Source organism: Girardinichthys multiradiatus, chromosome 4 (genome assembly GCF_021462225.1).
Source record: "Girardinichthys multiradiatus isolate DD_20200921_A chromosome 4, DD_fGirMul_XY1, whole genome shotgun sequence".
Taxonomy (NCBI): domain Eukaryota; kingdom Metazoa; phylum Chordata; class Actinopteri; order Cyprinodontiformes; family Goodeidae; genus Girardinichthys; species Girardinichthys multiradiatus.
The window spans coordinates 52,493,877-52,508,315 of record NC_061797.1 but is presented as its reverse complement, the minus strand read 5'-3'; the positions used below and the strand labels follow the sequence as shown (position 1 = coordinate 52,508,315).

General features: G+C 40.2%; 2 protein-coding genes across 2 annotated transcripts in view; one reads left to right on the top strand and one right to left on the bottom strand.

The window, feature by feature from the left end:
• Positions 1–607: 607 nt before the first annotated feature.
• On the bottom strand, positions 608–3,610 carry LOC124866779 (THAP domain-containing protein 6-like). Its single transcript, XM_047362720.1, has 5 exons — positions 3,435–3,610; positions 2,782–2,974; positions 2,589–2,696; positions 1,922–2,398; positions 608–1,715 (listed from the first exon to the last, which is right to left on the bottom strand). Exons 1-4 carry the CDS (start codon positions 3,512–3,514, stop codon positions 2,192–2,194), a joined length of 588 nt encoding a protein of 195 aa, XP_047218676.1. The 5' UTR covers positions 3,515–3,610; the 3' UTR covers positions 608–1,715; positions 1,922–2,191.
• The window catches only part of serinc4 (serine incorporator 4), a 45,005-nt gene continuing 34,080 nt past the window's right edge, over positions 3,515–14,439 (top strand). Inside the window, exon 1 of the mRNA XM_047362718.1 lies at positions 3,515–3,642. The gene's annotated coding sequence lies outside the window, so the exon portion shown is untranslated. The remainder of the gene's footprint in view (positions 3,643–14,439) is intronic.

The window sequence follows — 14,439 nt, the reverse complement described above, 5'->3', positions numbered from 1 at the left end:
ACTACACTGATTATAAATGAGTATCACATTATTTACATTTATGGTTAAGATTTTCCTAAAAACAAGCAAAAAAAAAGTGCCCCCTGTTGACAAAAGGTATGAGCAACCACCAACAATGTCCTTAAGGCCTTAGGACGTTTATATCTTGTCACTTATAAACTTATATAGAACATGCAATATATTGTTGCTTTTTAGGGAACTGGGTCAGCTAATTTATATTGCTTTTACAGCTTAATAAGTGGACTTGGACCAATCATAGTATAAAGTCTGCCAATCTTCAGCAATTTTTCTTTGGTTTTAGACAGTTGCCTCTCCTACATTCACTAAGATTCAAACTGAGACTGCACATCCACTAGGGATTAAAGGCTTTGTCTATTGTTCTGAGATGTTTAAAAGTTTCAAAACAGTATTGTTTTGTCTTGTTCTGCCGTGCTTCACTCATTTTTCTAAAGGTCACGTGAGGATTCAGAAGCAAACATCTATCTTGGTAATTTCAGCCACAAGTTTAGTGCTAAAATAAATACTTGGATGCAAAACTTGATAAATATGCATATTGATAAACCACATAGTTTAGAGATTAAAATCTGTACACTGCAAATAGTAAGAGTTGAATTAAATGAGGGGATTTTATTTATTATCGCTTGTTTCTGCAGGAGTATTAAGGATTTGGGCCACAGATCAACACAGCTAATCCATGAGCAAATGGACAAAGAACCCAGTAAGGAGTTTGTACCGTTTATAGCTTTGTCTCATTGATCCTTTCATTGTTAAAATGAAACAAGCCCTGAATCTGGCGTCATTTGAAATTACCCTTCCTGCTCGGAACAGCGTTCATAGCTTTGGTTCAGGTGTCCCATCATTAGCACGTGTGGTTTCATCACCGGGCAACGCAGAGACACACACAGGACAAACAACCATGCACACATACACTCCTACCTATTTACAATTTAGAATAACCAATTAAGTCTGACTACCCATGCATGCACAGGAAAAACATATACATTTCATGCAGAAAGAGCCCAGGCTGGGAATTGAACCCCAGGCCATCTTGCTGCCAGACAACAGTGTTAATCACTGCTTTACCATGCATGGCTGATGACAAACATAGGGTGCAAAAACACACAAACATCTTTTGCTACAAACATGTAGCAAAAGATTTTGGTAAATTCCAGACAAGCATGATTTAAGTTAAGTTTAATGGCCATTAACAAAATTAGAAAGAGGCCTACACATCACAGAATTCATAAAGAAAATTTTTATTTGCCAAATTTGTGTCTTGTGCTGCTAAGGACTCACTTTCGGCATCACAACACACCCCACAGGCCCACATCTCCACAAACCCTTGGGAGAGAAATGTCTTGCTGTTTTTTGCATGTCGCCACCCTATACTAGAAGAATGTTTAGTTTGGCAAAGTTGTGCAGTCTTAATTTGTGAAACGCAGATAACCAAAGCTAACCAAGTAGAAAATCCTGGTACAGTGATTCCTCTTGAATGAAATGAGATGAAACTAATTCTTCTGAACCAAACAAATCAAACAGATGCTGAGGTGTAAACAAAAGCCAACGGGGATGTTGGGAAAGGGGGGTGGAAACTGTTCTCCTTCAGATGGAGTACACATCTCAATTAGAGAAAGGGAGATGGTCTCATGCTGCGCTGCCAGGTTTCCGTATGTGCTTGGAGAGATACCAACCGGACGGGTTTTCACACCAACCCCCTAAAACAGACAGAGTTTGTTTTAAAGGCTAAGGTTTTATAACTGTTTTCAATCTATAGAGCATAGTAAAGACAATGCTGCTACCATAGAAACATTCAGGACAAATACAACAAGAATTTGCCATGATAGCAACTACCTGCAGTAAAATCAGCAGCACTTACAAAAAATATGGACATTCATGAGGAAAATAATAAATGAATCAATACCTGCCCTTATTGAAGTGAGGTAGAGCTCCAAATGGTCCTGGCTACTGTGATGGAAGGAGATGCATCACGGACATGAAAGATGCTCCAGAATCGTCAGCATCAGGGTGTCAGTGCTGATGATGAACTCCCCGGCAGACAAGATTTTAAATTCAGCGCTTCGACTGAATACTGAGTCCTCTTAAAATAATAACTAAAAAGTCGTATGAGATATGTAAAGGTGTATTACACCTAATTTAATGTTCTCCAAGTCCTTGTTTTCATTTGATCTTACTATAAATCAAGGCTTTGTTTTAGTTTTTCATTTATAAGGTTCTTGCCCTTCAGATCCTCCACAAGAACATGCAATGCATTTTTCGCTCTCCGTTCCCGATCCTTGGCATTCCTCATTTCTCTTTCCAGACTTTCAACCCTATTCAGCGCCTCACTGAGTTTTGCCTTCAGATCTCCCAGAGATGGAGGCAATGCATAGGAGTGGTCCTAGTAAGACACAAGGGATCAGTCATGTTAGCACTATCAGCAGACACAGTCAGGCAGCTTATAGCCACTAAGGAACTTTGTCAGAGTCAATCAAAAACGGCATGTTTAAAGGCACTGCATGCATATATGTACAGGTGTGGTAAGGGGTCAAAAGACCCACAGCTGAGTGCTCAAAATGCTCAGAACTCACTAAATCAGGATTGGGCAGAGGCTCTGGTTCTTGGGCAGGTGGGGAACTGTCCACTATCTGGGTCTCTTGTTTCTTGGATGAAGTCTTGGTTGTTTTGGCTGCCCGTCGCTGATTTGAAACACAAAATTCATAAAAAATAATGTTACACAATTTGAATATAATTTTGATCTTAAAAGCCCAGTGATGCACTTACCCTTTTGGAACAAGCAGAAAAACTGAAGACTGAAGGAACAACTCCATCTCTGAGTCTGACGGTCTGGCCTGTCCTGTCAAAGTCCTCCTGTTTAAAGTGCTCGCTGCAGATCCTGGAAGCTGTGCTGGGGGAGAAACCCTTCCTCCTGAGGGCTTTCACCCATCGTTTTTTCATGCCACTTTCTTTGGGAAACCTATCAAGTGTAAAAAGGATAACTAAACAGCTAATAACAATCCAAACAGTTTTCAATAATTAAAGCAAGGTTTCACAAACTCTGTTTTACAAATTGTTGACCGTGTTATATAGAACATGCAATGAATAAAGAATAACTCTATTAAAGTCTAACTATTTTAATGATCTTTTATCTTTCATCGAATCTGGTCCAGAATCGTTAAATGCAGCGGAATAGTCCTTTTGTGAAGCTAGTAGGACGCTAACGTCAGTGTCGTCCAGGACAACCGTTCAGCTAATCTAGTTAAAACTGACTCATCGGTTTACTTTCAAATAAACACAGTTTTCGTAGACGGCGTCAAACAGAGCTGCTTCTCAATAAACACAAAATAGCTTTAGAAATTGTTGGAATTTGAGCGCGGAAGTTGACAGTATTGTTCATGACGTCAACACACCCAAACACGATGATTATGCAGCCTCACCTGTGAAAGGTAATCCCCGAGGATCTGGTTTGGACCGTAAAGCGTTTTGTACAATCCAACGCAGCACACGAATGAGGCATGTTGCTCAAAAATGTTTTAAAAGGCAGGGCTATCTGCTCTTCTTTGGCGCTTTCCACAGCAAAGCCACTCACAATATGGCGGCGAAGCTCACGTAAGAGATGAGAGCGTCGCAGAGCAACGGAAATACGTATGTACCACTTCCATAAATTTCAAAGTAAAAGACTAACGTCGCTCTTCGTGAAGGGACACTGGGACCGCTTTATTAATAAAACTGTACCAAGCATGACAATAATGTTGAATGCATTATCATCAATCTTAATGTTAAACGTTGAGGTTTCTTTAGGGAAGTCAGTAAAATTGTAGAAGACAGCCAAGAAATATGAAATCTTACCGGAGAAGCTTTATAAATCTTTATTGAAAACATAACTCTCAATATTGTCTTTACACAGAGAGGATTTCTTATAGAGCATGGTCCAAATAAAACCCACGTCTCAACAACTCTTCAGATGTGTAAAGAATCCAAATCATTAGTAAATTTAGTTGCATAGAACATGGACTTTCCTAGTTTTACATCAGCTCCTCTTTAGATAATATACAGTCACTGGCCACTTTTTTAGGTACACCTAAAAAGTTCTATCTAATTGGAGGATCACCTGGCGTGGTCTTCTGCTGCTGTAGCCCATCTTCTTCAACGTTCAACCTGTTGTGTGTTCAGAGATGGTATTCTGCATACCTTGGTTATAACAAGTGGTAATTTGAGCCACTGGGCTCTTTATATAATCTTGAACAAGTCTATCCATTCTCCTCTGTCCTCTGAGATTAACAGACATCCACACATCTACAACTCACTAGATATTTTCTCTTTTTCATAGCATTCTCTGTAAACCCAAGAGATGGTTGTGTGTAGAAATCCCAGTAGATTAACATTTTTTCAAATATTCAGACCTAACTATCTGCCACCAACAGCTAGGCAATGCTCAAAGTCATTTAAAGCTATTTTGTCCTATTTTTGTTAAACAGTTTGAACTTCAGCAAGTCTTCTTCTCCTTGTCTAGATGCACTAAGTTGCTTGCATGTGATTGGTTCATCTGCTATGTGTGTTTACAAACAGATGAACAGAAGTACCTAATAAAGTGGCCGGGTGTACATGGCAGTAGTTGATACATATTTTCCTTTGGTTTTCAGTCTTTCTTTCTAATCTAATCAAACAGTGATCAGTAAGTTTTGAAAACACCTTGAATATCTTTTCTTTTATCAGTTTTAGTTTACGCACTGATGAAGAAAATACAATTACTTGAGTGCGTGCGTGACCCTCTGTCTGTCCGGATTACAGAAGTCAGTCTGTATTCCTCCCCTTGCTATTCCTGTCTGTTTTAAGAGGTTTATTTGTTCTCCAACCACCGATTTCCTGCCTCCAGACATTTTTAGGTCTTTTATGTACTTGAGCTTTAACAATCCACCTGTTTTAATGAGATTAAAGGAAAAGCAAACCTGTTCAAGCTGTCTGCCCCAAGCAGGACTCAAAACAAAATCAATGTTCTTTAGGTCTGTTGCTTCAGGAGATGTGTGGGGTGGTGAGGGGGCTGATAAATGGCATCAGGTCCCAGGATAAGCCATTGCCGTCATACTAACCCCTTCATCTTGCTCTATGATTGATGGCTGTTTGACTGTTTTGAACCTACTTTGCTCCGGGTCTCAGGAATAGGATGACAGGACGCTTGTTTAGAGCTCAGGTAAGGCAGTTCCAGCTGGGTTTTTCAATTTTAGGAGAATATTTTCATACCAAAGTTCCTCTATTCTATTCTTCTTTTGCTCAACGCTTTCTTCCAACAATCCTAATCAGTTCCTTGTTCAAATGGAGATGTCTTGTAAAGTGTAATTGGAGATCACGTGGGATTATTTGCCATTGGATCTTCGTCAAGTTTTTTCCTTGTCAAGCCACAAACTTCATCTACAGAAATCAATGTCAAGACAAAAAATATATTATTATCATTCATTATGCGATAAATCCTACAAATTAGATCCTGTGGTCAAAGGTAAAGTCAGTGTGAGTTTCGGTATGTTAGGGAGGGGTTAGGAAAGGATTTATTCCTTCCAGAGATGAGCTAACAACATTGCAGCTAGTTTTCAACTATTTAAGCAAGGTTTTATAAATCAGAAACTGTGTTTTATAGAATCAGTGATTAGATATGTTCAGGTTTAATTTATTTAGGTGGAGCAGTTTTCAGCATAGATCCCATGTAAGGTTGTAAAGAGCACAAGCAAAGCTCTAAAAATCACCCTTTTTTGAGTTTTAAAAATTAAAACACAGACAAACTTTCTGTAGCCCAACATTAATATGGGATAATTCTGTGCAGGTTTGACCCATGCAGGCAATAGAGTTCTTAAGCTGGCTCCCTATTACAAATTTCATAAAGGTTTAAAAAAATCTCCAAATGTATCATTGTATACCAATAGTGTTTAGTTGTTGTAGTTCTTAGACTGTAACCCATGTTATATGGCCTTAGATAAAAAGATATTCAATTCAGTCTTTTTTTAGTTTTAATAAATTCAATAGTCTTCTTAAATCACATAATATGTTTTACAGAATCTGTCATTGGTGTAAAATAGTTCCCTCCAGGTTTGACTTGTGTATGTAGTTGAGTTTTCAAACCAGATCCCATGAGATGTTGAAAAAAGCCAAGAAAAGCCCTAAATTAGTTTGTAGACATTAAATACAGGTTTAAATGTGAATTGGGTGTGTTAGGGAGGTGTTAAGAGAGGAAAAGAAACTAAGACAACATTAGAGTGATTTTTTGTGTTATTTCACTTCCTTTGCTCTGACTCTATTTCCCTTAAATGTCAAATGTGAAGATTTTCAGATAAATCCAAAGAACTCATTGACTAAAAGAAAAGGGTAAATTGTTTAAAAATGGCATGAGCTATTACTGTTTGATGAGAATCTATAGTGTAGCGGTCCTGTAGCTATGCTTAGATGTTCTTTGTTTGAATTTCAATGTAGTCAATGTTGATTTTATCGTCACCTTCTGGTACAATATGGGTACTACAGGATTTTTGAATAAAACAACCAGTTTCTGAAACAGCATTATTGAAGATTTTTTCAAAACAAGAGGAAAAAAAAAATTGTTTCATCAGATTCTTATTAAGGATGTCCCGGTATCCTGTATTTAAACCTTTTCTTCTCTAAACTCGTAAAGATCTTTGTTTTTTTGTCTTTTCTTTAATGACCTGTAAAGCATTTTGGATTGCCTTCATAAATAAATTGACCTTGCCTCATATTTTTCCAGTTGCTTAAAGTCTGCTGGTAACATGCTGAAAAACAGCCCCACACCTTCATACTTTATTGCTGGAATTGTGTTTTTGGAGTGATGCATAGTGCTAGTTCCAAACATGGTGTGTGGAATGAAATCCAAAGAGTCCAGTGTTGGTCTCATCTGACCAGACACTCCCCTGGGCTTTTCGAAATGTCCTCCAGTAAACTTTAAACATGCTTTAAAAAGCTTTTACTTCAGCAGTGGAGTCTTGCGCTGTGAGTTTGTGCAGATGTCTGTGTGGTTTGAGTGTATTGATTATTTTGTGGAAGAACGTTTTCTGTTCATTACAGATCTTTCTGAAACTCTGGGAGTGGCTGCTGGGTTTTGAACAGTTCCTATAATGTTTTGACACCTCTGTCAGAAGTCTTTAGAAGACTTGGGGTCATGGCTGGTCTATGCTGATTATGTTCTATCTACTTCCAGATTATGGCCCCAATGCTGATCACTGGAACATTCAGTAGTTTATAAATATGTATGTAATAATTTAATTGTATGATTTGCAACTATTAGGTTGCAAAGGCCTTGAAAGAGCCCTTTGCTTTTATTTATCATGAGATGCTTCTTGTGCAATACCTTGTTGATAAAAAGCTTTTAATAGGCCATCAGTTCAGGCTAAACCATCCCAGATTATTTGGTACTAATAAGGGGCACGATTGCTTTCTAAATACTGTCAGACTTCAACTATTTTCTTAGCTTTGTATACCCTTTTTACTGGTTATTTTCTTCATGTGTTCAATACTTTTTTTCAGATTTTGATTTAAAATAGTTTTTTATTCAGCCAAGTTTTTTTCTAACAATAAACAACACAGGCACAAAAGATGATAAAGAATATCAACTTAACAAAAGTCTGTTTTTTCTACATTTTATGTAAAAAAAAAAAACATGCCAATTTTGTTTTTTACCCATCACAACAGTCAAAGGCCAAATCTTTATTGGAATTAGAGCAATCAGACCCCTTATGTAATTGTTGAAAACACCTTTTTGCATGTTTCCACCCGTATTTTGATGACTTATCTTTGATGATCTCTTTGAGGCTGGATGGCCTCCTTGTCATCACCCTAATCTTTAGCTCCCTCCGGAGATTATTAGACTCAAATCGGGACTCTGGCTAGGTCACTTCAGAACATTAAACACAACTTCCAGGAAAATGTATGTTAGTAAATTTAAAAGATTAATTTAATCCTAAATATTTGAGGATTATAATTATATTTGGGCTTAACTGTATTTTCTGTGTAATTACGTTTTATTAAATGTAACTTAGAGATATGGGAGAAGACATCAAAACGACCAGGAAAAAAAGCAAGACCTTTAGGAAAAACTAACAATCAAGTTCATTTTAAAAGATTGCAAGAAGGTTTTCCTTTTTGGAAGGAAAATACAAAAAACGAGGAATAAATAGTCTGAAAATGTTCCTCCGTAAATCTAGAAGGTCTCTTGTTAAGTGAGGGTATAAATATAGTAAAGATCGGTATATCATAGCCAATTCTACTTCTGAGTTTTGTACAGGCTAAATAGCATTGGAAAATAATGATAGAGCAGACTGTAGCATGAGCATTCCTCTTATAGGGGGAAGCTCTCGCGAAGCATGAAGCTGTCTTCTGGGTGGCGAGTGACTCACACAATGACAAGCCAATGGATGAAGAGATATTTCTTGTCAGAATATGAGCATGATGCACCGAGGTAGTCGGCCTTGAACAGGTTCACTGTGTTTCTGTTCTGACTGCTAGCTCCTGAATGGTATTTTTACTCTGCTATTTAGTAAAGAAATAAAAACAGAACTTTAATTATGTTCTTGTGTGGAACCTTTAGGGATATTACTCAATGCATAATGAATAGATAATCCCCCCACCTCTGGACCACTGCCAGCTATTATTACGCAAGCCTAATGAAACCATAGATTGAGTGCTTTCACTCATACAGCCATTTGTATCCCCTAATTTGCTTTTGTTTGTTCTTTTTGGCACCTCCTCCTCTCCCACATGGCAGCAGCAATTATCTGTGAGTGAATGGGCCCCCAGGAATGCTGGGCTGCAGACTGGACTCAGAGCAACTCATGTTTGTTGCCTGGAACCACTGCTTTACACCCAGCCAAGGCTGCAGGAAATAATCCATCCATCCATCGCTATTGTAGCTCTGTGTTTAATTTTGCTTTTCTTTGTTGTCTTTTTCTGTGAAATTATTTTCATAGTGTTGTTTGTCATTTCTGTATTTAGTTTCTAATTTGTTTAGGAGTCTGGATTTAGTTTGGTTATTCTGCAACTCTCTCTGGATTCTCTGACTCATTATAGATCTGTTCACAGTCTGATTGGGTTTGTCCTTTGTTTTCTTTGACAGTTTAGTTTTTTTTTGTCAATGTTTTATTCACCATTTGAGTTTCTTCCTGGTCTTATTTTGGTTAGTTTTGTCCGAGCTACCGCTCCCTGCTGGCAGTCAGACGCCTCGGAGCTCCACCGGTCCTTGGACCCCATGAAGCGATCACACACTTTATCTAAAGACTCTTAAAGGAACGACTCTCAACCAGTTTCTAACTTTTAGCTCTTTTTAATCTAAATTAAGGCAGAGGAATGATTACAGAGATCAGCGCTGAGGCTCCCGTCTCGGACCGTCTCCGTCTGTTAGAGGATGATGAAGAGCCTCGATAGAAGGTCACATATATCTGGTCTCCAATGCAATGGATGTTTCCTCCCTCAGTGATTATCAGTAGACTATGTGTCATCATTGTGGTGTCTATCTGTTAGGTTGTGTAGTAGCAGGTGTCCATCCTTAATATAAGTGTGTTGTAGGTTTCTAATCAACCCAGTTATACCAGCTGCTCCACCATCAAACCCAGTGCCCCAGCTTCAGGTCATTTATGACAAACCTTGGGCCATTTATCCTTGTAATGTATGTCTATGAGCTTCTTATCCTATTCTAACAAAAGGGAAACATTAGAACTTATATTTTATTTCACTATAGTATAGATGGGAAAAACAGCTATGAGCAATATTAATAAAGGTTATTCCTAACAACCCCCTGATGAGGTGTTAGTTAAAGGCACCTCACTAATTTAGATCAGTTAACCCCCTAGGCACTGGGTAGTGGACCACCTGCAACTGGGTACCCACCCCCCGAAACAATCATTCAACCGTGTATGTGTGTTAAACCTATATATGACCAGGGAAACTCCTTCCAGCTGTCACGTGGTTCCTCCCCCCGCACGGAGGAACGCCATCTCTCCGGTAGACCCCCTGGTTGTGTCTAAGCAACAGTTGATACACCTAGTGGAGACAAGTCTAACCCCATCAAACCTGTATGTGTATGAATTAGAGAAAAGAGAAAAAGGACAACAGCCTGAAGCACAGCAGAAAATTCTGTCTAACATGTGAATCAGTTAATGTAGACCCTAAGTGTTGATTGTCTTTGTCCATCTTCTCTGCCCCCTGAGCGACATCCATCCCTAAGCGTCCTTTCGCAGGTTCAGCTACCTGAAAAGGTTAGTCTTAAAATGGAATATAAAATCATATATTCATACCGGGCAGATTACACCCAATTGTAGGTAATTATTAACTACAATTACTATCATTAAAACAGGCCACATAGTGGCATAATCATATGGATCTTAGTCAAAAATATTTCATTATTATCAAGAACAATGTACCTGTTTAGCACAATTAGAAAACATTTTACTTTAAAGCAGCCTCCATTTATTACTTAACGTCCTAAAAATCAACCTTTGGAGGTGACCATAACTAAAAATAACCTGCGAGGTTCTATTAATACTTTCATTCATGACATGTGCTTAACTAATTTCATTTAATCAATCTGTCATTAACTTATCTGGTACATCATTCATACCATTAAATCAAATATTCTGATTCCTTTAATATCAACATTATTTATTAAGTCACAGAAATCACTGTAAAGGATATCGGGTCAGAGGGCGGGCCCCCTTTTCACTTATGGGTTATCCTCTGTCAAACCGGTGAGCCTGATCACGGCCCCCTCTTTCTTACGTCGTTGATTTGAGGGGCCCGACCCCTTAACTATTTGCATCTGACAGGCGGTTGTCACTTTCAGTCCCCCTGAGTTCATGGTTGTAGTTATTCCCCTAAAGGGTGTCATCCTCTTGTATTAGTTTATCTTTGACTATGTGTTGCATCTTATGTGAAATCAACAGTTATGTTGTGTAAGCTGTAGCAGTGAGCGGTGATAAGATAAGCAACAAGGACAGATATATTTAATTAAGGCAGCAAAGAGATGATTAGAAAAGGCCACAGAATCATACATCCATAACAATCCACCTGTTGAGGTGGGAAAAAACCCACCTCCCATCAATCAATGTGTCTGGTGGATATGGACCCTAAGCTAGAATATGGGAGGCAGGTCCTTCCGTCCGTCACGTAACTCTGTCCCCCAAACGGAGTACCATCTCTCTGGTAACTGCCTGCAGCCCTCAGTGTGTGGACCCCCCTCTGTTTCCCATAGAACAGACCTGTCATGTGTGTCTGAAATTTAAATGATTAAAACATCGCAAATAGATAATAATGACCTGTTGAAAAATTTAAAACAACAAAAATAAGAAAAAGCTAGAAGCACAGCGGAAGAGGTTAGTCAGACAAACATTGAAACAGAAATTTAGACAAACACTTCAGACACACAACACATGCCGGCTTCAGCCTCCCCTCTTAAAGAAGTTTGCTGCCAAATCTTTTACCATCAAATTATTCAACCAGAACCCTATGGCAGAATGACAGGTTCTATTTGGTTCTGTTCCCATCCCAAAGAGAATTTAGATCCAATTTCACCTCAAGAAACTTCATAAGAAATTTAAGTTTTCACTCTGAATCTAAAACCCAGAAAATTGTTCCAACTTGCGAGCATCTGAACACATCTAGGGAACATCGACATTAGAGAAAAACTAATGAAAAACAAAACTTGGTGAACTCTAAAACGTTCATTAGTTGTCTGAACACAACTATGAATCAAAACCCAGAACAAATAATGAGCTCAAAGAAACTAAAACATTAGATCCATAAACCTTTCACTCATGTGGCCCACATCATTCATCATTCATACCTTGGACCTTCATTCATTCCTGTCACGCTCTTCTCAACCACACGTTTTCAACCCTCAAACACAATCTTTGGATTCCTATTGTTCCTGAACCCCAGAGATCTCATGTTCTAAGTAATAATATGTCAATGGTCCCATTAGTCAGGCTGGTCCAAGCTACCTTTTCAGGCCTTCTTCACCCAGGAGAAAATTATATGTTTAGGGTTATCGCTCACATCATCAGGCAATATAGAGGGACGACTCTTCATCAACCTTTCAAGAGAAATCATGAGTATTGTGACGGACAATGCCTGAAAATAATGTGATCATACAGTCATCCCAGTACAACAAATTAACATGAACAAGAAATCACAAACTTGGGTGAGTTCAGCATTTTTCTTTCTTTCACCATCTTCATTTCAAAACACATAATCATATTTGTACATTGTTATTTCCATTATTATTATATGGACTCTTTCATCACCCAGGCTGAAGTCACCAAGGTGGTTAAAAAGCTCCGCGGTGGCAAGGCTTCGGGGGTGGATGAGATTCGGGGGTGGATGAGATCCGCCCTGAGTACCTCGAGTCTCTGGATGTTGTAGGGCTGTCATGGTTGACACGTCTCTTCAACATTGCGTGGCGGTCGGGGACAGTGCCTCTGGACTGGCAGACTGGGGTGGTGGTCCCCCTTCATAAGAAGGGGGACCAGAGGGTGTGTTCCAACTACAGGGGGATCACACTCCTCAGCCTCCCTGGTAAGGCCTACGCCAGGGTATTGGAAAGGAGAGTCCGGCTGATAGTCGAACCTCGGCTTCAGGAGGAGCAGTGTGGTTTTCGTCCCAGCCGTGGAACACTGGACCAGCTCTATACCCTCTACAGGGTACTCGAGGGTTCATGGGAGTTTGCCCAACCGGTTCACACGTGTTTTGTGGACCTGGAGAAAGCATTCGACTGTGTCCCTCATGATGCCCTGTGGGGGGTGCTCCAGGAGTATGGAATCGGGGGCCCTTTACTAGGGGCCATCCGGTCTCTGTACAAGCGGAGCAGGAGTTTGGTCCGCATTGCCGGCACTAAGTCGGACCTGTTCCCAGTGCATGTTGGACTCTGGCAGTTCTGCCCTTTGTCACCGGTCCTGTTCATAACTTTTATGGACAGGATTTCTAGACGCAGCCAAGGGCCGGAGGGGGTCGGGTTTGGGGACCAGTGGATTTCGTCTCTTCTTTTTGCAGATGACGTGGTCCTGCTGGCCCCCTCTAGCCAAGACCTACAGCATGCACTGTGGCGGTTCACAGCCGAGTGTGAAGCGGCTGGGATGAGGATCAGCTCCTCCAAGTCAGAGACCATGGTACGCGACCGGAAAATGGTGGCTTGTCCTCTTCAGGTTGGAGGGGAGTTCCTGCCTCAAGTGGAGGAGTTTAAGTATCTTGGGGTCTTGTTCACGAGTGAGGGAAGAATGGAGCGGGAGATCGACAGACGGATCGGTGCGGCTGCCACAGTAATGGTCCGTTGTGGTGAAGAGAGAGCTGAGACGAAAAGCAAAGCTCTCAATTTACTGGTCGGTCTACGTTCCTACCTTCACCTATGGCCATGAACTTTGGGTCATGACCGAAAGAACGAGATCCCGGATACAAGCGGCTGAAATGAGCTTCCTCCGTAGGGTGGCCGGGCACTCCCTTAGAGATAGGGTGAGGAGCTCGACCATCCGGGAGGAGCTCGGAGTAGAGCCGCTGCTCCTCCACATCGAGAGGAGCCAGTTGAGGTGGCTCGGGCATCTATACCAGATGCCTCCTGGACACCTTCCTCTGGAGGTGTTCCAGGCACGTCCCACCGGGAGGAGGCCCAGGGGACGGCCCAGGACACGCTGGAGGGACTATGTCTCTCGGCTGGCCTGGGAACGCCTTGGGCTCCCCTTGGAGGAACTGGAGGAGGTGTCTGGAGAGAGGGACGTCTGGGCGTCTCTGCTGAGTCTGCTGCCCCCGCGACCCGGTCCCGGATAAGCGGAAGACGACGAGACGAGACAAAGAAGAAAAAAATAAACAACATTACAGTCTTGCTGTGTACCAGCTTATTAAGGAGTAAAAGAAGATAATAGTAAATAGATTAGTTATAAACAGAATCATTTCATTCAGAAAAAGGAAAGTATAGCCTACCTTTGTTGCACCTGGTGGTCTGACACAAATACTATGGATACTTGGCCTCTTGTCACCTTTTTGCAGCATCAAGTAGTGAAAGTTGAAAATTAATTTGTACTTCTGCCTACCTCAATAAACCTATTTATGCATAAATAATGACTATGACATCTAAACATTATTAGTTAAGTTTTAAGTCCAACTTTCCGTTTCATTTTCTTATCCATCCTTCTATTCTTACCTCTGTTATTTGATTTTGTATCACTGCAATGCTCCTCCTTATGTACAGCATCCTGAGTGCCTTGTTGCTGGAAAGCGCTATATAAATAAATTTGACTTGACATAAATCCCTATGTACAATTCTCCTGGCATTTTATTGCTTTTAATTCCATCAATTAAATCAACTCTATCAATTAATGCAACTACCACTTTTGGTGAAAACACAGTTTTAAACATAGGACATTAATTTTAATCTTGTCAGAAGGCAATGGTAGATTTATCCTTTTCAAG